The following is a 23567-nucleotide window of genomic DNA, read 5'->3' on the forward strand; positions in this document are numbered from 1 at the left end:
CCAAACAAGAGACAAGGATCACTAACTGGCTGGACAATTCATTCACAAGTCTTATATTACTCAGCAAAAGTTATATGAAACAAATGCCAAAGTGGGCATTGATAGTCAGAGGGGTAGGAACGAAATCCACATTCAATGCTATGCTGTTCTACAAACCCTGTATAGTACTCAAGATTCATGTCAGCCAACATACACTATACTGAATAACCATACTGTTCCAGTACCAGGTTATCAAACCTAACTCATAAATCTATCAACCAAAAAGTACTACAATCATTTCTTACAAGTACTGTACTTCATAAATTAAAGATACCTTGTGAATTATGAACTGTCTAGGTTTCTGATTATCAGAAAGTTGGGGACACAATCAATGAGACATGATTATTGCCCAATTCTATATCAACCAAGGCAAGAATTGAAACTGTGCAGCTCCCTACACCAAATGCAAAGAAAGAATTACTGTCAGAGTAACCGAGTCAGAATTGCCAAAATCTGGTCAGCCAGGAACACAACACTCATTCCAGAAATGATTGTCTCTTGAATAATTTTGCAAGTACCCTGCAGACTGATCCAAGGGCAGTCATAAATACTGACTTAATGACTACCCTGTGAACAGCTGTATGCCTTCATCAATAATGTTTGAGAGTTAATATCCATCTGTATGACCAGAAGGAAAGGCAATCATGTTTTGACAATCTCCCAGTCTATACCATACAGTACAAAGTACTACACTACACTGAGCTTACAGCCTACCAATTTCTGAAGTTACCAATAAGAACATGGTCACCACTGAAACTACCTGTCTGTCTAATTACAGAAACTAGTACTGCACAGGAAGATCAAACGACTACGTAACAATCTTGACATGACTGTCGTCAACGGAGATGACTAGGCTGACACAGTGCTCCTATTTGGATGATGCGCAATCACTGTAGGTACAGTATCTGTAAGGACATGATTGTTCTGACTCAAGTGCAGTACTGGGTATTTCAGAGATGTGTTTATCAATGCCAATAAGATCAATATCAGTAACTTCATTTTGAAATCAGAGGAGAATATCATTCTAACAACTTATAAGATTTTATCTTAGGCAGTTAGGAGTGCAGTACACAGAAGTCTGCACCCTGTAATAGCATCACAGTTGTTCTAGAGCAGTTGGAGTTCTAATATGAATGAAACCAGCAGTCAGTTATTCTGTACCTAAAGGATGTTATGCCATAAAGTAAATCTAAAGGTTTATTGTAGTATAGAGATAACCAAACACTACAAAAAATTTAGGGTAAAGGACACCCTCTAGGAAAAAATTCAAGTTTGGAATCACTTGGAAAACCTGAGCCAGGCAGATGAATTACACAGTATATAAACTTCATGTAAGCAAGGAATGCAAATTCACAACAAACCATTAAAATGAGTCAGAGATTAAAAAAAGTTTTACATTTTCACTTACCTCTGGCACTAAAATTAAGGAGCAAAATTATGACAGATATTCCAACAAGAGCCATCAGAAACTTCATATACAGTGGGTTCCAAGAATGTACCATGTTCCTTGAATCAGCCATCCTAGGAAATTTCCTTACATGAACTAAAATGTCTTTTCAAAAATATGAAACAGGCATCCGAGAAGTATATGAATTTCACTTCCTTTTCATGGGTAATCTAATGACTAGCCACAAATTTGTAAGTTTTAAACTATGCACTACTAATTAAGATGAGCCTGAATCAGAAATGCATTTTCCCACAGACTGCTCTCGTCATCATTCATGAAGTCTATTACTCTCTGACAGTATTATATCAGCTTCACTTTCAGATGACACATTCCAGTTTTTCTGATCAATTTCAAACTCGTATATTTACAACACATACTGGGTAATCCTTATAAAGTGTCTTATACAACAGACTCCTACGCGCTTATGAATTCTGTTTGAATTAACAGTACAAATATCACACCTGGATTCCTAAATCAAGCACAGGATATACATTTATCAATGCAACGCAAAATAACCATCTGAAGTCCCGTATACCAGAGGTATGCAATGAAAAACCCCAGGAACCACTAAACAGAGCCTTATCATATCTTATCATACTCTTGACGCTTGCCTTTCCGTCAGCTTATCCAATCCATTGTATAGAGCTAATAAAACTTATTTGTAACATCAGCCTCATGAGTATCTGATGTGACACAATAAAACAACATCAATGCAAACACGAAACATCATGCAATTAAGCATGAAATATATTAAGAGCACTGGGAACATTCACAATATGCACATCAAAATAGTTACTGTAATTTCAGTACATTCATAAATAAAACAAAATTAAACCCGTAAAGTTAACATAACATTATAACTCCTACACAACAATACAAAGTGCATCAGTTTAGTATTGCTTAATACAGTATAATATTAAGTAAAATGTGCAGGAGCATCTTACTTTGGGAACTTCCAAGGTAGATGATACAAAGATATTCCAAAGGCATCAACCATATGAAAGGTAAGTTTTTTCTGTTTTTCCTTGCATTTATTAGATGTCTTTCCTTAGATGATGACAAAACTGCCTCTTAAAATTCATGATTCATGAAACAGAGAACTGGATTGGTAAAACAGAAAAGGAATGAAAAACTGTTCAAACCAATTTGCAGCTTATACACAGGAAGTGTTGGTGGCACACAGCCAAAAGCTCTCATCTGGTACCAGAAAAAGTGTCCACCACGTGTATCATTTAACTCATGTTGAATGCCAGGAGAAACAGCCTCGTTAACTTTGGTCTTTAATGTGCAGTACATCAAAGTGCCCCTAATTTATTTGGTTATATCTTCAGCAATCATCTGAGGGGCTTGACAGTCATGGGTATTTTCAGGGTCAAATAGTTTAACATTAAACAAATGCAGAGGGAACTGACTTGAAAAATGGACATGCTAAGTCTTGCACGTCACCATGGTGGTAAAGAGTCCTATTATGACTTTGGAGAGGGCTGTTGGCAACCATGTTGGTGTTCTTGAGATACAGACTACCTTAGATGGGCCAAAGAATGACTAAGCTAAGGGGAGAGAATAGAAACCTATGTTTAATTATTGTAATTAACTTTTGGAGATGGCAGTTATTCTGACCTAATGCCTAAATAACCTAGATGCAGATCTTGGTACAGAAGGGCACTCCAAGAAACACCCTAAGTTCAGTGAAATTAGGACAGCAAGTACTAAATCCTGCAGGTTACTGCAGCAATCACATGGATAGTCCAGATGCAGCAAGTTAGTTACAACAATTAGTGGGAGTACACCACACAGTTGGTATGCCTACCACACTAATCCTTAGCTTGCACTCAACCTAGAACAAGGCTTTCCTGGTCAGACAATGGCATTCTGGGTTAAGTTTAAGGATGCATAATATTTGTTCTCGGTTGCCCTGCATCAACAACAGTATTGTACCTGCTGACAATGATCCAGGTGCAATGCAACAGGTTAGCTAAGGACACTTAATAGAGGTTTGGAAATCCTACAATGCAGTGGGATTGTTCCCACTCACAATAGTAGGCCCAAGTTAGCCAAGAATAATATAACCCACATAATGAAAGTTTAGCATAAATCAGATGGTTATATAAATCAGATGGTTACAAAGACATTGTTTCAGAGGTAACTGTCAATTATAGCACTGCAATATGCACGAGTTCTTGTGTTAATTTTTTTCTTTTTCTGTTATGTAATAATTACCTAATGTTTCTTGACTGATTAAAATCTCGTAAATTTTTGACAACTGTGCAATGTTCTCTATTTGTGCTACTGAACATGATCAAACAAGTGTTGGGAGTTATTAAGAGTGAGGTGAACATAGCTCTCATTAGCTATACAGTATCTTTAAACACTCCCCCACCCCAAGCATTGGTATGAGTTATGCTCATTACCAGTCAGGTATGACAGTGCCAAAGGTTAGGTTATGATATATTCGCCAGGAAATGGTATCCTACAAGAGATGGAAGGAATTTTTGGGCAATAGCCCATAGACTATGTTATTATGGTCTTTCACTCACAAAATGTCTGCTCTATGTGAAAGGTATGTGGCACAACTGGATGTAATTTCCTTATTTTTTGGGGGGAGAAAGTAGAGAGGCCATATGGTTTCTCCATGAGCATGGAGTCATCCCTTCAAATGTACAATGCCTAGCCTGTCAAAGCTTTGTGTTTTTAAACCTCAAGTCTGTCAGTAAGCTTGTAATCATTTGGTCAATTTTCCTAAGAAGGTGAAACGTGCATATAGTTATTCCATAACCTCTTGTGTTGTAGACTTTCTTGGAAATGGCTTGAGTAGAGGCATGGATAATATTCCTCTTCATAAATCATTTCTTTCACAGGCCCATTTTGCATAAAGCTATTTCGTATTACCATTACTGGACATTACAAACTTCGATTTACCATGTCTTATTGTTCTAAAGTCGCAGAAAATTACTCGGCAAATCCACCAGCTGTCAGCAGACTAGTATTTGATGATATAAAGTATAAGTTGAAAGTGTTTTCTCATAACATAAAAGGACAAGTCAAGGAATCTTGACACTGTTATATAAAGCCCTATATCTAGGCAGAAAGCATAATTCATACTCATGCCTAGAGGGGCTATAAAGATATAGCTTGCGAGGGCTATGTTCACCTCACATTAAATCACTCCTAACACATTTTTGATACACATATAAGTGCACATATGAACGATTATCGTGGGATGCCAGAAGTTAAATTCCCTGTGGTGGGGCAATAATTCTGGTGATATACCACGGGGGCAATAATTTTGGTGATATATCTCCAGGAGATCCACAAGGTAAATTGTTTAAAGAACATGATTTCATCCCAATTAAATACTTTTTTTTTATGAATTATCAAAACAGTGCAAATATATTCCCCAGCACAAAAGGAATGAATGGCTTCACATCTTCCTACCCTAGGCTGCCAAAATATACCCATATCCAAGTATAGGTAAGGTCAAGGTAAAAAACAGATAAACCACAGCATTCAATCTCTAATACTCCAGGTAAGGAATACTGTGACTCTATGTAGGTGAAGGTAGAGAGGTTCATATGCCCAAATAATTCATCATGCAATTCTTTGTATAGTACTCTAGGACATGTTAGACTTGGGGAAAGGCCCAAGAAGGATCAATCCCTGGAGAAAAGTAAACTAGATGCCATCAAGGCCACAGTACCACTGGTTACTGTGTAAGTTATGATACTCTAGGCCAGATTGGGCTGGGATGTCTAGGAGCTTCAGCCCCTCAGTGAGGTAGGCTAGACTTGAAGCGCTAGATTTGGTCGAAAGGCTATGTAGCCTTTTGACTATATATATTTTTTGAAAGCTTCTGCTGTGCCTTACACATTTCTTAGCACTGCAATTGAAGCAATACACTCACTCATGGTTGTTCCCACCCAAATAACCCAAATTCCCATTGGTAATTCTAAGTATTAGCTCCATGCCTGTTTTTACCTTGGAAACTGGTTTTTTCTACACTTTTAGGGCTTCTGACACTGGCGGTGCATTTGTTTGTTGCCGGCCAAATGGAATGTCCCTTCGCCGTGTTTAGTACTGGCCGGGGGGGGGGTACCCATACGTTAACAAGTTATTGCACTTGCCGGACGGGATATGAACCATTCCAAACAGATGTACCCATGCTCTGTCTTGTGAAGATCGCGTATGGAAACCTCTTGTTGGATGAACTTTAGGGGTTAATTACAGGTTAATTACATTCGTGTAACAAAAATTGAAGGTAAATCCATATTTAGCAACCAAAAAACTATGGAAAACGTCAAGTTAGAAGGAAATCGCCGCTGCGGAGCTACTAATTATATAGATCTGCCGTTCCCATTTGTTCCCATAACTATTATATACGGGAGGGGGTAACAAAAGAGGACTGCACCCAGAGTAACTGTATAAAATCCATAAAACACAAAATTACCCATCGGATAAATGAATAGTCTAAGTATTTTGTAATGAGTAAGTCTAAATGTATTTAAAAAGATATAGGCTACATTTAGTACAAAGTACTAAGCTTAGGATGGGTACTTCACATTCTTTAAGGCGAACCCATTTCAAAGTACAACTGCCGGAATCTAAGAACTCTCGGATCCAGGATAAGGATAAAAAAACTGAAATTGCCTCGAATAGGTTTCAGGAAGCCTTAGGGGGCTCTAAGGTTGAGGATTTAAAAAAGGCCTCCCATAGTACACTATGGTAACCTATGAAGCTATACGACTAAACTAAAACTACAGACGACATGACGAACAGGAACGGCAAAAATTAACAAAACTCGTAATCATAACAAAGAAAAATAACACGAAACAATACCATTTCCAACTGTTCGATTGCAGCAACCAGGTTAGGCTATGTCACCTGACTTCTATATCAGTTTCTCGCTTCCGTGAGTGAGTGTAGCGACCCTCCTCCTTCCTACCAGCGTCTCCGGTGTAAACAAACCCCTGCTAGTCCGATTGTCTTATCTTGGCCTGGACTTTGGACTAACTACTTAAGATTAACATCGAAAATTTTTACCAAATCGACAAATATACGTAAGTATATACATCGAAATTTTCATCTACGTTAAACTGTAGATGTCCGCCACAAAAGTTTTCCTTAAATAATCAATTCACGACAAGACATTAACCATGCAATCGGACACAAACACCTATGTATGGTTAAAAAACTGAGAAAGGCAGAATGCGTAAGAATAAACGTGAGGAACTTGGCAGAGTCATGCTGTTGGTCAGGTAATACTTTCATTGCATGTTACGTAATTCCTTCGTCGATCACTTTCTGTGAAATGGCTTTGACTTCTTCCTGGCCGTCCAGTTTGAGCTGCACCATTTCCGGAAAGAATATTCCACACCTACGGGAAATATACAATCAACTTGGATAGGAAAGGGTAACTGAGGTAAATGACAAGTGTATGAATCACGTAAACACCGCAGTATACAATAAACAAAGTTCATCAGGGGATATTTCAACAATCTAATCGCTCTGTCTGTACGGTACTATTGTTATTCTTGCTTTGTTGTATTCAAATAGCATGCACTCGTAATAATAAGTGACAGTTATTGTCAAAGAAAAAAAATGTCCTTCAGTTTTCAGTTCTGAAGCTTGAAAATCAGGGTTTCCTCGATTCCACTCAAATTTTGTCATAGTCATGAAGCAGTTTTCCGTACTCCATATGAATATTTTCTAAAAAAAATTTCTATATTATTTGGTGATCCTCATTTTGTCCGTCAGAAGCCCATTTTATTGTTGCTAGTTCATTTATAGTTGACAACGCTGTCTTTCGTGTAATCGCTTTTGGAATAAATATAAGATTAGATAATTTTTTGAGAACAGTTTTTTGCGTGGCCTGGGCAACGATATGATAGCGTGGGACTGGGTATTGCGAGCTTAGAGGCCCTCTCTCATATCTCAGTCACATCCTGGCCTCATCCGTTTTCCTATGCGTATAGTTACTATGAACATTATTAAATATTTATGTTTCGTACGTGTGGCAGTGTAGGTGAAAACACAATCATATTTCATATTCTTTTTGCTTCTATATGTAGTCCGTGGAGTTCTCTATATGATGGGTGGGATTTGCAGATAGCTTTAGGGCTGTTAGGATGGGCGGGTTATCAGGTATAGGTAGTAGTGAAACTAGCTCCTTAATAATGGGCGTCTTTGACTGGTGTCTACTACTACTAGAACTAGCTCTATAAGAATGAGTAAGAGTGGGCATGACCCTGTCACGCGGAGTGACAGTGCGGCTACATTATCAGGCAGACATCTTGTTGATATGATGACTGTTGCGGGAGTTTTGTTGATGGCCTTCATTGTTTTCACGTCTCAGTAGGTTACTGTCCAAAGTACTGACGCCCTGTGGAAGACCCTCGACGACAATTTGCTAAATCCAAGCACGTAATGGGCAGTATAGCTATGCGTCAGTAATTATATATAAATTCACATACATCATGGGAAGTGTCAAAATGACTGAAAATAATCTGAAGTCACATGATACTGCATAAACCTTCCGAGATTAAAATAAAAATCATGGGAAGTTCAACATATGTAGGATGATCGTTGTGGTGATCACCACAACAAATTAAAAATAGATTATAGCCTATATACCGGACACTATTCCCGTGAGCTGCAAAGGCGATAACTGTACCTATAGCTTTTGAATTAAGTCCTAGTGGAAAAGCCTTTGCCCTTATACACACACACGTGTGTGTATACATATCCTTTACAACTGTTGTTATTAAAATAAGTTGCAACACTCTAAGTTCGTACCTACGAACATATCGGAGACTGTCAAAATAGGTAAATGAAAGAAAGGAGCAGCCCCCTAGAAAAATAAATTGAGAAACGGTAAAGGAATGTAATGGAAATCATGTCAAAATTCCCATAGAAGGGAAGTAATGAAATGATGTGTTGAATAACCAAGACATCATCTGATGCCACAAAGAGACAGGAACAAAGAATGTGACGACGAATGTGGATTTGAGATTTATGTGGAGGAGAATGGCGTCACTAATCTTATCGTCTCTCGATACGACGCATACACACATTATACTGTATGTATGAGTCTGTCTGATTTATTTCGAAATTTCTTTTAACAACTGTATGTCATATTGATGATCGTGTACGTAATCTTTCTGATAAGTTTGTGCAGCGTGGATTGCAGATGTTTTGGCGCCAATTTATAGCGGCAAACAAATAAAGAGCGTTGAATCCAACGTTCCGTGAATGCACGGCGATGGTGACCATTTTGATTGTCAGCTGTCAAGTAGTAATGCTTCGTAATCAATCGTTCCTTCGATTACAGATACAGAATTAACCAGATGTATATTTTAGTAAAGTCAAGTCGCCTCACAGAATGCGTCATAAATTATTATTCCTTCGAGTGCGGGCACGGAATATTCATGAAGTCATGATTTTTTTTTTCACAGTCATAGATCGACTCGCATTGTGTGATTGCTTTATTTATTCGTTTGTTATTAGCCGTCGCAAAGACCGTTCGCCATCGACGCCGACACTTTGCGATGCGTGACAGAAAATATTACAACGATTTATATCAGTAAGAAGTGAATTGCCTTGAATCCGAAAAGAATGAGAAAATGAAACATTTTAACCAGACAACGACGTCGCATTTCTAACGAGAACCTGGAAGAGGAGATTAGCTCAAGGCATGTTGAGCTCAGGGGGCGCACCTTGCAGTCTCCTGTTATTGACAGGAGACAGGCCCCTCGCCAGAAACAATTATTATTCTGTTTATAGGTGAACGGATTTGTTAATGAAGGCAAAAGAAGGGGACGACGTAAACTAACCTGTTAGTGAACTGAGCCTGATCGTAATTTAGGATGGTGATAACGTATAATTAAAATTATTTGCTTACTTAGTTTTAAATTCCTTGGACGATAGTTTTGTATCTTCGTCTTTCAGGTTTTTATTTACACATTTTAAATCCTGTGATTTGTTCAGCATATATCTATATCCCCTTTAAGAATTATGATTTCACGTCAGGAGATATTTATAAACAATAACGACAGATTTTCCCAAAAACATCTTTCAAGCCCTAGGGTCTTGTTGTGACCCACTGTATGTCATAACAGTCCAGTGATGGGACGAGTAGCAATACTCTTGAACCAGTGCAAATTAGGCACATGACTTTATTCTTAAATACACACATGCGGTATATATACACCAGAGTAACAGAAAGAAATCAATCAATAAATCCGTATATACACGCGTGTATGTATATATATATATATATATATATATATATATATATATAAATTATATACATACATACATGCACACACACACGTATATATATATAGGTATATATATATATATATACACACACACATATATATATATATATATATATATATATATATATATATATATATATATATATATACATACAAATATTAAGCCACAAATCTCGTATAATATCAATTCACTATACCTCGGGAATAATTTACACCACAGGGGAATCAAAAGCAATGAGTGCTTCTGACTGGGTGGCTCAGTGGTTAAAGTCACTTCATTTTCGCTGCCTCCCAACGAGGTGGTAATTCGAATCCCACTGGTGACGAAGCACTTATTGCTCATAATTCCCCTTGGGTGTAAGGTATTCTCGAAGTATAGTGAACTGGTTATTAAACGAAATTTGTGGCTTAATATCTGAGAAAATAGAAAATGTCATGATGTATGTGACGCAGAATTCATAAATTTGTTTTATTGATTGATTTACTTACTGGTCTTTGCTTACGCGTTGTATCTTTGAGCCTTTTTGTTTGTTTATTTATTTAATTATCAAACTGGGTAATTACTGACTTATAATATATTTATTAATTTTAGTTTCATATATGTATTCAGGACTGCATATTATATATATATATATATATATATATATATATATATATATATATATATATATATATATATAGTCTCGGTAATTGGGCAGCTACTTGAAATCTTAGCTTAATGATAAATAATATTGCCAAGACCAGGAAGAACATTCTTTATTGTACAAGCTGAGGTATAAAACCTCATCATCAGGCTGAAAAAACCGACAAGGATGAGAATCAATAAAACTATTGTAATTTTATTGATTCTCATCCTTGTCGGTTTTTTCAGCCTGATGATGAGGTTTTATACCTCAAAGCTTGTACAATAAAGAATGTTCTTCCTGGTCTTGGCAATATTATTTATCATTAAGCTATATATATATATATATATATATATATATATATATATATATATATATATATATATATATATATATATATATATATATATGTGTGTGTGTGTGTGTGTGTGTGTGTGTGTGTTTTGTAATTCTTTATTTTATCTATTTATTTCTTTATTTTTATTTATTTATTTTATTTATTATTCGTTTAGTTATCTCAAGTAACTAATATTTTTTATAATGTTTCTTTCTATTTTAATTGTTAATTTATTTTTTTATTAATTTTTTTTTCTAATTGATTGACTAATGGATTTCATTCTTGTTTTTCAATGAATGAATGAATGAATATTTTGTAAGTTATTTGTTTTAGTTTTTTCCTGATTAAATTTCTCTATTTCTTATCTATTTATTAATATTTTTTTATTTAATTATAACTTTTGTCTATTTATATTATTCGTTTACTTATTATTTTTTATTGTTCTATTTTACTTTTCAGTTTATTTATTCATTTATATTTTTTATATTTTTATCTATTCATTTCCCTGTCATCTTATTTTTTCATTTTTTTTATTTGTTTCTTTGTAATTTTATGTTGTACTTATTTATGTGCTTGTGTATGTATTTTTAATATTTATCATTATTTATTTGTTTACTTTCTTTATCTGTATTTTATTTATCTGTTTATCGTTTATGTAAAATATATAAATGAATAAAAAGTAAATGGACAAATAAATAAAGATATATATATATATATATATATATATATATATATATATATATATATATATATATATATATATATATATATTTTATATTTATGAATTTTCTTATCACATCACCGTGATTTTTTTATACACAAACATTAAGCTACAAATGTCGTCGTTTAATATTCAAATCGCTCTGCCTTGGAAATTATATATATATATATATATATATATATATATACATACCAAAGAGGAATTATAATTGATAAGTGGTTCGTCATGCTGATACGAGAGCCAACGATGTTCAGTGACGCGCCTTAAACCACCGAGCTATGAAGAGAGGTATATATATATATATATATATACATATATATATATATATATATATATATATATATATATATATATATGATATATATACATACACACACACACACGTGCGTGGTCTTTGAGACGCCCACAGTTCGCATCCGTTGCTATGAGACGGGCTATTTAAATAAGCAATTTTGGAAATCTCTCTCCTCATCAAAATACAAACTTATTTAAGCCTCGAACCTTGTCAAGTTAGTTTAGCATGTCGAACAAACCTATGTTTATCACGCATCGTTCGGGTAACTGAGAGAATAAACGCCCTTAAGACCAAGAAAGGGGAGAGTGGTACGCTGAGGCTTAACTATGGATGAGTCGATTAGACTGTAATGTTTTTTCACCTAAACTTGCTCCGAGTCGAGTGCTACGTGGGAGATCAAATGAAAGGAGAGAGAGAGAGAGAGAGAGAGAGAGAGAGAGAGAGAGAGAGAGAGAGAGAATTACTACGAGAATTTTATCCAAAAGCTATTCTGGTCTGGAACATTGTGGAGAATAATCTGCATTTTTTTTTTCAAGAGAGAAATTGATACTTCTCAACATACATTTTTACGTTTAAATGCTTCAAGATCTGAATTCTCCGTCGTAAGCAGAATAGGCCTACTGACTAAATAATTTCATAATTATGACTGGGTAGTTTATAAATAAAAAAAAAATGTAAATATGTCCATGGAAATTCCTATGAGCCCCCCATTATCATAAAAAGTCTGTGTCACGTGAGAAAAATATTTACATAAAACCTGGAGGTTCATCCTTCACATCACATTGTTTCACACACCTCGAATAAATTGTGGTATCTGGAATTACTTTTATGCAGCAAAGCGCGCCTGCGCCTGCGCCTGCGCAGTAATGGATTCTCCAAAAGCTTGATTTCTCCAGATAGAATTTCTAATGGAAGGATATTGATAATTATGATGCTGTTCAGAACTCATGCATAAACAAACACACGTACGAATACATAATTCATATTTCAATTGTATGCATCTTCCTCAATTAAAGATACCCCGTCTACCAAGTTCTTTGTGTTCATATAACATTCAGAACCGGTCTTTCGTCGGTGAAACTATCGTTTTATTTGAAATGACAATTACCAGTCATATGGGGGAAATTAAGTTGTGGCTAAATTATAAAATACTGACGGAGATAGACAACCGGTTTTTTTCCCTATTCAAACTGTGGGATACCAATGGGTCTTTAAAAAAAAAAAGGCAGAGTACGGGGACTTTTGTTTACGGCACGAAGGTACGAGTTATTTCAAAATGAATGATAAAAACATTTGACAACCTTCGCGTCAGAATAAAAACATTAAAAACAAAGCAGAAAAACGATTTAATTTTTAGGAAACCACGAATAACCGTAATTATAATGATAATTGTGAAGAAATTCGACGAGTCGTCCGCAGCAAACGAGCCCTGAAAACACGTCTCCCCGACTTTTACGGTGAACTTACGCGTGTAATGGCGTTGCGAAGCTGACGGCCCGTTTAAACCCGAGGACCGAGGTGGCAGACATTGACGTCATAGACAAGACCCGTGCTTACCGTTTTTGTTATGCTTCGGCGGATAGTAGGGTAGCTGAAATTTCTCATTTCGGTAGACAATTGAGATAATTAAGTGGCACTTCTTGGATTGTGTTTGCGTTTGAAGAGGTTCACATTGGAAAGCCTTTTTATTTTCTGTTATATGGATCTCTCTGATCGACAGTAGAATTGTTTTTCTCTCCCTCTTCTTGATCAAATAGTTGCACATCATCTCTCTCTCTCTCTCTCTCTCCTTGATCAAAAGTTGCCATTCTCTCGCTCTCTCTCTTGATCAAACAGTTGCACTTCTCTCTCTCTCTCTCTCTCTCTCTCTCTCTTAGCTGTGATTATGAACACAAAATAGAATTTCAGAATCAACAATGGAATTTATTCGTCGTGTTCTGACAGCAACCACAACAAAGAAACAGCTAAATTGTTGACATTAAGTGCGTCAAACACGGCCGTAGCAGGCAAAGTACTTAAAAATAAATAAAAGTACTTAAAAATAAATAAAAGTAAAATAAAAGGAACAAATAACTACCAGAATGCCGAGAAAGAAGAAAATGAAGAGGACTCCTCTCTGAGTGTGCGTGGGCGAGCGTGTTTTTAACAGGATGTACTGTGCTATTTCTGCTACGTGGAAAATATCTTCAGGGTCATTGCATTCTTATGAACTGACCACCACCCGACAGCGCTATATTGAGCTTCCATCCTTAAAAAATGAAATAAAAAGGTAGGAAACTTTAATATGGAAAAAAATTATGGGAAACATGGCATATATATAACTGCATTATTGAAAGATGAAAAACTGAAAACTATTGAAATGCTGAAAAAATGCAATATCGTTAAAAAGCCAGGAAAAACAGGAAGCTCTATTTTTGGCAAAAATAGATTTCAAAATGAGACAGTTGGACATATTAATTTGATAAAGAGAAAACGAATCTAGAAATATTATGATAATAAAAATGAAAAATTAAAATAAAATACAGTATATCCCAAATTCAGAAATATTTAGAATTGCCAAAATATGTTCAGTAAGTTGCACTTCCTAAACTGATCATTTTCTGTAGTTTAGGCTAATGAAGATAATTTACAGAAAAATTTTATATTGACCTCGATTTCAAAGACATTACAAAATTTTGTTATATAACATCAAGGTGCTACATATACTTATAAAAACACACCCACGCATGTACTCGTACAACGTTTTACCAGATACGTATGTAATTGTAATAACCGCAATGCCCTCTCAACTTCTTGAATTCTTCACACCTTTTAGATACTCTTGTCACCACAAAGGCTTAGATATAAATTCGAAAAGTTAAGGGGACATTGTGATTATTAATATATATATATATATATATATATATATATATATATATATATTATATATATATATATATATATATATATATATATATATATATATATGTGTGTGTGTGTGTGTGTGTGTGTGTGTGTGTGTGTGTGTGTACATGCGCATACACTTACACGATCTCGAATAAGGCCAAGAAAATCGACGAACTCTGGGTGGAGGTAAAACCACCACATCACTCAGTATTCTTCCTACGGCTTCCGCCAGCGAACTTGAAAGTGGATCAAAATGTGGCTTTATTCTTTGGACCTGGATTTACATAATCGAATGAAAAATCGAAATGGGGAGGATCTTACCACAAGAAGGTTAAATCTAACCCCCTTGTCTTCCTACGAACCTGGCTGGCTGAGCGTCGGGAGGGGAAGATATGGTTGGCATTGAGATGCTGGGGGCCGGGGTAAGAAACGAACAGAGGCGTAGAGGTAAAACTAGACTCATACCCCGCTGGAGACTGAATCTCTCAATTACATTTCCCTTTTAACATGCATGGAGGCGATGTTTGTGATCGTCGGTCGTCTAACGATCTCGCTTGCTGATCCTGATGACGTCCTGATCTATATTCGCGAGTCCTTTTTCCGTTAAGAGGCTTACGAGGGATTGCGCATGCGCTGGCTTAGAAGATTTATGAATATGGTTTTGTATTGATAAAGGTTGGTTACAAAGAGATAAGCGTCTCGAGGGCTGGTTTATGTGTAACAACGGTGTATGACACTCATCAATGGTCAGACTCAACTTTGTAGCAGTGCTTATAGTGAACTGTCAATACATGGCATTACTGGCCACCCGTAGATCTTACGTTGCTTTACTTCACTGAGCGAAATACCAGAGGCTTTAGGAACGCGATAATACATAATCTTTAAGAAACTAATATTTTGCATTTGAACGAGAGAAATATAAAAAGCTCATGAGCGGCACCTCGTCTTTCTGGAGTCCTTGGATTATTAGACTGTTTCGTGACGTCGAACCTTTCACCCGGGGTCTAGTGACAGTTACCTTCAGCGCTCGGTTCTCCATATTCATCGTTGTTGGGAAGTTGGCTGACTACCTACCTACGGTGCTGGTATTTGCCTGGTGTGTTTTTTATATTAATAAGAGGTTTTGGTTTTTTCCTGAATATCATGTAGTTTACTTATTGAAGAGTGTTTTGCTTATTCCATTCATTCCTTGTTTATTCAATGTTTGTGTTTTTTTTCATCGTTGAGGTATAATATCTTGACATATCTGGTTACATTCCACAGGACTTTGTTGATCTTCAAATTTCGTCCACTACTTGAGAAAGGACTGCTGGACTCCTCGTTACAAGAAGACGAAATGGTAAAGTATTTTTGCGTCATAACGTGAAGGTGAGTAATTTTTTTTCTTTACAAAAACTTGCCAGCTAATCCTCCCTACAAGGGGACGGAGTCCCCTTGTGGGGAGGATGATTTCTGACGTGAAGTGGACACTTTCCACTCCGTCAGGAGGCTGGCTCATGTAAAAAAAAGGAAAAAAAAAAAAAACATAAGAAATTGAGGGCATACATAAGCTTGTAGCTTGAAAAACTCCTTAGAAGATTAAAGGTTTTAATGTTTTCCTCGATATACGGTAGGAAATTAAAAGGCCGATTGTTTAAAGAGAGTCCAGTGTTCAAGTTAGTCTAAGGCGTGGGTTGTCTGTTAAATATTATTGCGAGATAACTTACCTTTATTTTAATTAGGTTAGGGCAGCTAAATTTCAATTTGCGTGAGCACTGTCATTAACTTTTGATTATTTCGGCAGGTGGTGATGAGGAAGGAGTCTACACGATATGTTCGTCGAGGAAGATACGTAATTGTCCAACTGTTGAAATGGCAGTTACCAGTTGCAAGTGAGCATATCATAGAAGGAACACCACTTGTAATAAGATTCACGCTCTGGAAACTTCGAACGCTGGTAGCGAGGGTAGCGGAAGAGGGCTTAGCTCACATTGTGCGTATGCATAAGATTTGCAAATTCTGGCATTTATATGGATATTAAAGTAAATGGAATAATTTAACTTCGCTGGTTTGATGAACTTATTTCCTACACTTAAACAAATCCTCTGGTTTAATAAACCATCTCTCCTCCTGTGAAATGAGACATTGGTTTGATGAACAATATTTCGTACACTAACTTGCAGTGGTTTAATGAACTACTCTTAAATGACTCGGCCTAGTTTAATGAACCGCATGCCCTAGACTGAAATATTTTAATTGGTTAAGTGAACCGTATGGTAAAAGGATTCCAGTCGTGTAATGGAGTACGAAACATAAATTGAAGTAACTCAGACTGGTTTAACGAATGGCATAAACTCTACTTGCTCAGACTGGTTTAACGAATGGCATAAACTCTACTAAAGTAACCCAACTAGTGTAATGAAAACTTCCTGCACTGAAACTGGTTTAATGAACTACATATATGCACTAAGCTAAATAGCTAGGGATTGAATGAACAGTATACTCGGCACTGGAGTGACCACGGGTTCTATGAATTACAGAACCCGTACCAGAGTAATCGCAATCAGACCACGGCAGCTGTGTCATGAGTAAGACTGCTTAGCTTAAAAGGATATTCGAAATGTTCTGTACACAAAGGTCATAGGCCAACAAATTGGGTAACAATACAGCCGTGGTTTTGTAGGACTACAACTGCAAGTGCTGTCTTGAATCTTGTTAAAGCTTTGGTCCACTGAATGGCCAAGTCTGATGGCCCAACGCATACCCTTAACTGTACTCTCACTCACGGGACAACTTTACTAAAATTGTTGGTAATATAACTTGGAGTTTCGACTGTTGCTTGCACTAGACTCGCCCATGTCACTGTTATGGGTTAGCTTGTCATACGAAATCCTTTTTTTTTTTTTTTGGGGCGGGGTTAACAAGAATGCTTTTTCCAGACCAAAATGCAGGTCATACTATTCTAAATTACGCATTCACAGATACGACCAACCCTTGCCATTTGAGTCTCTAGTCCTAGTCCCCTCTCTATTGTAGCCTACTTTGGCTCTCTTGACATTGGGTTGGTCGATGACCACTAGTGGTCAAGTCGCTAGTTTGTGTAAATAGTTAATCAGTTCATTGGTCTCATTCGTTACATGTTTTGGGAGCATGTATTGCCCATCTGTTTCATTCTTGGATATCAACATGCTTCACGCAACACGGTTCATTTGTGGTCGATAAAATAAAGATTAAACCTTCACGCGAAAACACTGGAAAGGTACTTAAAGTGGTTGACTATCACTGAGAAATAAATGTTCATGCAGTCGCTGCGAGCTTTCGCTTTGATAGTATCTTAGTTCGGTATGGAGAGAGCTGACAACCATAGCTTTGGTGATATTTGAAGTTTTACGAGACGTAAGAATGAAAACCTTTTTTAAGGATAAGAGTCGAGGAGCGCTTGGACTGTGAACTATAGTACGAGTGCTTACAGGCAACGCATTTAGGCTACCTAGCTTAGCAGGGTAGTTGGTCTTTATTTCTCTGAGATAAATGAGCTGAGAACAGTTGGATATGTATGGCTGATGATACTGGTTAAAAAAATTAAGGATAATAGCGGATCTTTCAGATGAAGAAAGCATACTGGTTGCTTAAAAAACAAGAGTCGGCGCTTGATAGTACCTGAATAGTTGGAAGCTTAGCAAATTTCATGAAACGGAGAGAAAGACAAATATGAAATAAATATCAAAGATATAAATAAATTTTTTCAGTGCGCCAGGAAATGCACCTTTTGTTCTGACCCCATAGGGGGTTGTGCAGTCAGTGCACCTCACGCGGCGCTCTGTAGGCATTACGTAAGGTTCTTTGCAGCGTCCCTTCGGCTCCAAGCTGCAACCCCTTTTATTTCTCTTATACTGTACCTCCGTTCATATTCACTTTCTTCCATCTTAGTTTTCACCCTTTCCCAACAACTGATTCATAGTGAAATTGCGAGGTTTTCCTCCTGTTACGCCTTTTAGTCCTGTTTGCTGTCAGTTGCCGTTTCAGCGCTGAATGACTTCTTAGGTCCAGGGGCGTCATTTCAGATTTTTGTTGGGGAGCAAAGACGGTTTGGCCAGCGAAACGAGCCTAATCAGCTAATTTTTTTTTTTAGCCATTTTATGTGTTTTTGAAGCCACATGAGCAAGGTATTTCAGCAAAAATTATATACTCCCACTACTATATGTTTTATTTCATCATCACTGGTAGCTAGTAGGCAGACAAAGATCAAGAAACATAATATTTCTGAGAAATTTTATATATTTATGATTGCACATTTAAAAAGAAAACATGCTGTTACTTCTTGGGGCTTGGGGATGAGGGGGCCAAGTTGAGGCTTTGTTGGGCGGGGCAACTTGGGTCTTGGAGGGGGGCAAGTTGAGTCTTGAGGGGGGGCAGTTTACCCCACCAGCCCCCACCCCCAAAATGACGCCCCTGCTTAGGTCCCAGTGCTGGGCCTTTGGCCTAAATTCTATATATTCTATCCTATTTTATTCTTTTGCTTCGGGGAAGTTTGCTCAGGGAGTTTCGTGCCCTTTGGAATTGATAATGACGACTGGGCAGACAGAGTATATGGACGATAGAAGAGGATTGCCTGAGTTTGTGTAGGGGTCATTGACTCTCAACCGATAAACTTTCTGCTCAAGAACATAATGTGGTCAAGACGTGGAATATAATAACCGTTATAGCAGATAAACATACTTGAACAGAAATGTGTTGTAGTTTTGATCTTTTTGTTTAATTGCTCGCGGAATTATGAGAAGTTAGAATACTTATGTAACTCTTATTTTCCCCTTCTTGCCCAGATAAAAGAAAAATCATTATAAAAAATGTTGAGCGATAATGAGAATTTTCAATCTACCGACGAAATATTTTTTTTCCTCTCTTTTGCGTTGCAGCATTTTAATAATTCCCCAGAAGAGTTTCCAATTAGGATTAATGTTCCTGAAATCTTTCGGGCAGGCGCGTAGGTAGTTTCTCTCTCTCTCTCTCTCTCTCTCTCTCTCTCTCTCTCTCTTAGGATAAACTCCCTGTACCGTAGAACTTCTGGCAATACTGTGTTCCTTAGCCTTATTTTTCGTTGATTGCAGCTGGAAAAACCCACTTATATTTAGTCCCAGCGTCATTCTTATTTAACTTTAACTCCGTAGGAGGGGTACCGCGGTGCTCTCTAGGCGTTACTAGTTCCTCGTTGGGGGAGCGGGTTCCGTTCTCGGCTACCACTCAGTTGGCCGCGAGTTCGAATCTCCGACCGGCCAATGAAGAATAAGAGGAATTTATTTCTGGTGATAGAAACTCATTTCTCGCCATAATGTGGTTCGGATTCCACAATAAGCTGTAGGTCCCGTTGCCAGGTAACCAATTGGTTCTTAGCCACGTAAAATAAGTCTAATCCTTCGGGCCAGCCCTAGGAGAGCTGTTAATCAGCTCGGTGGTCTGGTTAAACTAAGGTATACTTGACTTTTTTTTCTAGGCGTTACTAGGTTCTTTGCAGCGTTCCTTCGGCCCGTAGCTGCAACCCCTTTCATTCCCTTTACTGTTTCTCCATTCATATTATCTTTCTTCCATCTTGCTGTCCACCCTCTCCTAACAATTGTTTCATAGTGCAACTGCTTTGAGGTTTTCCTCCTGTTACTCCTGACAAACCTTTCTGCTTTCAATTTCCCTTTCAGCGATGAATGACCTCATAGGTACCAGCGTTAGGCCTTGGGCCTAAATTCTGTACTCCTATTTAAGTTTAAATGCAGAGCACCTCATTTGTTTTATAGAAAGACGTTACGAGGACAATAATGATAAAAATAACGATAAAGTTCGTTTAAAACATCAGCGTCAAGTAATGGTTCTCGTAACCTGACAAATTGTCATTGGAAAACTACTGGAGAGTCACGTCATTGGGTTATGACCTGAGGTCAGATAAAGAAAATAAATATAAATAAAAACTAGTAAAATATGCGCCTAGGTTTCCTCGGCGCCATCGAGTTTTCTGTACAGCCGACACAGCTTATAATCAAGGTCACAGAAAATAGATCTATCTTTCAATAGTCTCGGTATCATGCTGTATGAACTGCGGCCCATGAAACTTTAACCACGGCCCATGGTGGCCTATCCTATATCGTTGCCAGAAGCACGATTACGGCTAACTTTAACCTTAAATAGAATAAAAAAAAATACTGAGGCTAGAGGGCTGCAATTTGGTCTGTTTGATGATTGGAGGGTGGATGATCAACGTACCAATTTGCAGCCCTCTAGCTTCAGTATTTTTAAGATCTAAGGGCGGACAGAAAAAGTGCGGACGAAGAGACAAAGCCGGCACAATAGTTTTCCTTTACAGAAAACTAAACAAAAGGCTGCAGTACAAATACATCAAACAGTGACGCTTAAATCACGGACACTATTTCAACCAACCTTTGTCTTATCCCATCCTGAGGAATATCTGTAAAGAATATGATCGAATTCTGTAGCATTCTGTGGTGGTCTCCTGAAAATGATCAAAGAGAAATCGCCGATCATTAAATTTTTTCACCCGTCCTGACTCTTAGATAGAAAGAGTTTCTTTTTGTTTTAGCTGACGGAAGAGAGAGAGAGAGAGAGAGAGAGAGAGAGAGAGAGAGAGAGAGAGAGAGAGAGAGAGAATGAATATTGAAATTCTTAGAGCTCTTTGTACTCTGCAAAATTAGCACAGAAAAAGTAGATGGGCATAAATATTAAAACTCAACTCCCAAGATACTTATGTACATGTATCATCCAATACCACAATGGCCCCGTGGCATATATATAAATATGAGAAGATCTCTCAGGAAGAGTTGAAAGGACTGATCGTAGACCCTGACCTTTCGTCTTTATTTCAAGACCTGATCACAGTAACAGAGAAGAGAAAAAGTGCAATACCGTAACATTACATTGGTCTGGTAAAAAAAAAAAGGAAAAAAATACATACACAAACAAGTGTAAAGACCAACTATCCAATCGCTAGTATTTACGAATTAGGTAATACATCAAACAGCCCACTGTTATGAACAGTCATTACTATTTTGTCTTACGAGGGAAAAGGGTCCTTTAACTGTTGTTTTTTTTGAATATCTCATTTTTCATAACATTATCAGTTTTATAGAATCCAGGACTGAGGTTCTTATTATTAATTTTATCAATAAAACATGATTATATTTTTAGTCTTTCTAAAATATAGCTAGATTTATACAATGTTGTCGTAGCTTTCCAGTTGATAACATGGCCTTCGTCTCTCACGTGAATAAAAATGCCACTAGATTGGTTACCCGTACATAAGTTCCTCATTGGACGGGTTGGTATCGTTCTCGGCCATCACTCTGCTGGGCCCGCGTTCGTTTCTCCGACCGGCCAATGAAGAATTAGAGAAATTTATTTCTGGTGATAGAAATTCATTTCTCGTTATAAAGTGGTTCGGATTCCACAGTAAGCTGTAGGTCCCGTTGCTAGGTAACCAATTGGCTCTTAGCCACGTAGAATAAATCTAATCCTTCGGGCCAGCCCTAGGAGAGCTGTTAACCAGCTCAGTGGTCTGGTTAAACTAAGGTATAATTAACTTTAACACAGTCCGTACATGGAATACAATATATACATATACGTCACTTTCTTGAAGTTTGTTCTTTATTAAAAAGGTTCTGATACAGTTATCATATTTAAAAACAACGTTTATGTTAAATTCTCTCAGTAATTTAGGGAGATGACAAAGCTCATTGTAATAAGGTAAACATAAAACATTCTCAGTTTTAAACTCCTGTCCTAAAAGTAAACAAACCGGGTAACGTAACTTCTTACCAATAGCATAGATAGTTAGAATTTCTTCGTCCAAACATTCTGGGTCACATATTTTCAGGGCTCTAAGGAATACTATTAAATACAGATAATTTAACAGATGAATGATAGTTAGAGAAATAATACACATATCCATCAATTTGGGTAGGTTTAAGGTAAACTTTAAATTTCAATAAGTTATTAGATTTAATTACTAATACATCAAGAAAAGCAATGCAATTACTAATTTCTTCTTCTATAATGAATGTAATGGAAGGCACAAGACTATTCAAAAGCTCCAAAAATACCAAAGTGTCTTCATTTAATGGCCAAAAGAACTAGAAGATCTTCAACATACCTTATGTAGAACAAAGAATATCTACATATACTAGGCAATATTCTACTTTCGAGAAATTCCATGTACAAACTGGAAAGCACAGGCGATATAACATTGGCTTTTTGATGTATTACCTAATTTGTAAAAAAAAAATGTATACCTTTGTTTAACCAGACCACTGAGCTGATGAACAGCTCTCCTAGGGCTGGCCCGAAGAATTAGACTTATTTTACGTGGCTAAGAACCAGTTGGTTACCTAGCAATGGGACTTGCAGCTTATTGTGGAATCCGAACCACATTATACCGAGAAATGAATTTCCATCACCAGAAATAAATTCCTCTAATTCTTCATTGGCCGGCCGGGGAATCGAACGCGGGCCCAGCAGAGTGCTATCCGAGAACGATACTGACCCGTCCAATGAAGAACTACCTAACTTGTAATTACTAGCAATTGGATAGTTGATCTTTACTCTTGTTTATGTATGTATTTTTTTCTTTTTTTCCTTGCCAGACGAATGTAATGTAACAGTATATTACTTTTTCTCCTTTCTGTTACTGCGATCAGGTCTTGAAATAAAGACGAAAGCTCAGGGTCCACGATCTTTCCTTTCACACACACACACACACACACACACACACACACACACACACATATATATATATATATATATATATATATATATATATATATATTTTATATATATGTATGTATATGTATATATATACATATATATATATATGTATATATACATATACATATATATGTACATAGTATATATATGTAAATATACATATATATATATATATATATATATATATATATACATATATGTTTGTGT

At 36.8% G+C, this 23567-nt stretch overlaps 1 protein-coding gene and 1 long non-coding RNA gene across 4 annotated transcripts in view; one reads left to right on the plus strand and one right to left on the minus strand.

The window, feature by feature from the left end:
- The window catches only part of spict (magnesium transporter spict), a 125265-nt gene that overhangs the window by 53646 nt on the left and 48052 nt on the right, over positions 1-23567 (minus strand). The window contains exon 1 of one of the 3 annotated variants that reach the window (XM_067107471.1): positions 6320-6477. The exons of 1 other annotated variant lie outside the window; for it this stretch is intronic. Coding sequence is in view for 1 of the 2 variants with exons in the window: in XM_067107381.1 (XP_066963482.1) it covers positions 1448-1559 (112 nt within the window). In the remaining variant the exon portion in view is untranslated. Of the gene's footprint in view, positions 1-1447; positions 2019-6319; positions 6478-23567 lie in introns of those variants that run through there. One more of the 3 variants, XM_067107381.1, reaches the window with a different exon arrangement.
- LOC136840765 (uncharacterized) lies at positions 15606-16661 on the plus strand. Its single transcript, XR_010853730.1, has 3 exons — positions 15606-15717; positions 15885-15989; positions 16405-16661. It is a non-coding gene; the product is annotated as an uncharacterized lncRNA (long non-coding RNA).

This window comes from Macrobrachium rosenbergii, chromosome 1 (assembly GCF_040412425.1).
Source record: "Macrobrachium rosenbergii isolate ZJJX-2024 chromosome 1, ASM4041242v1, whole genome shotgun sequence".
Lineage (NCBI taxonomy): Eukaryota > Metazoa > Arthropoda > Malacostraca > Decapoda > Palaemonidae > Macrobrachium > Macrobrachium rosenbergii.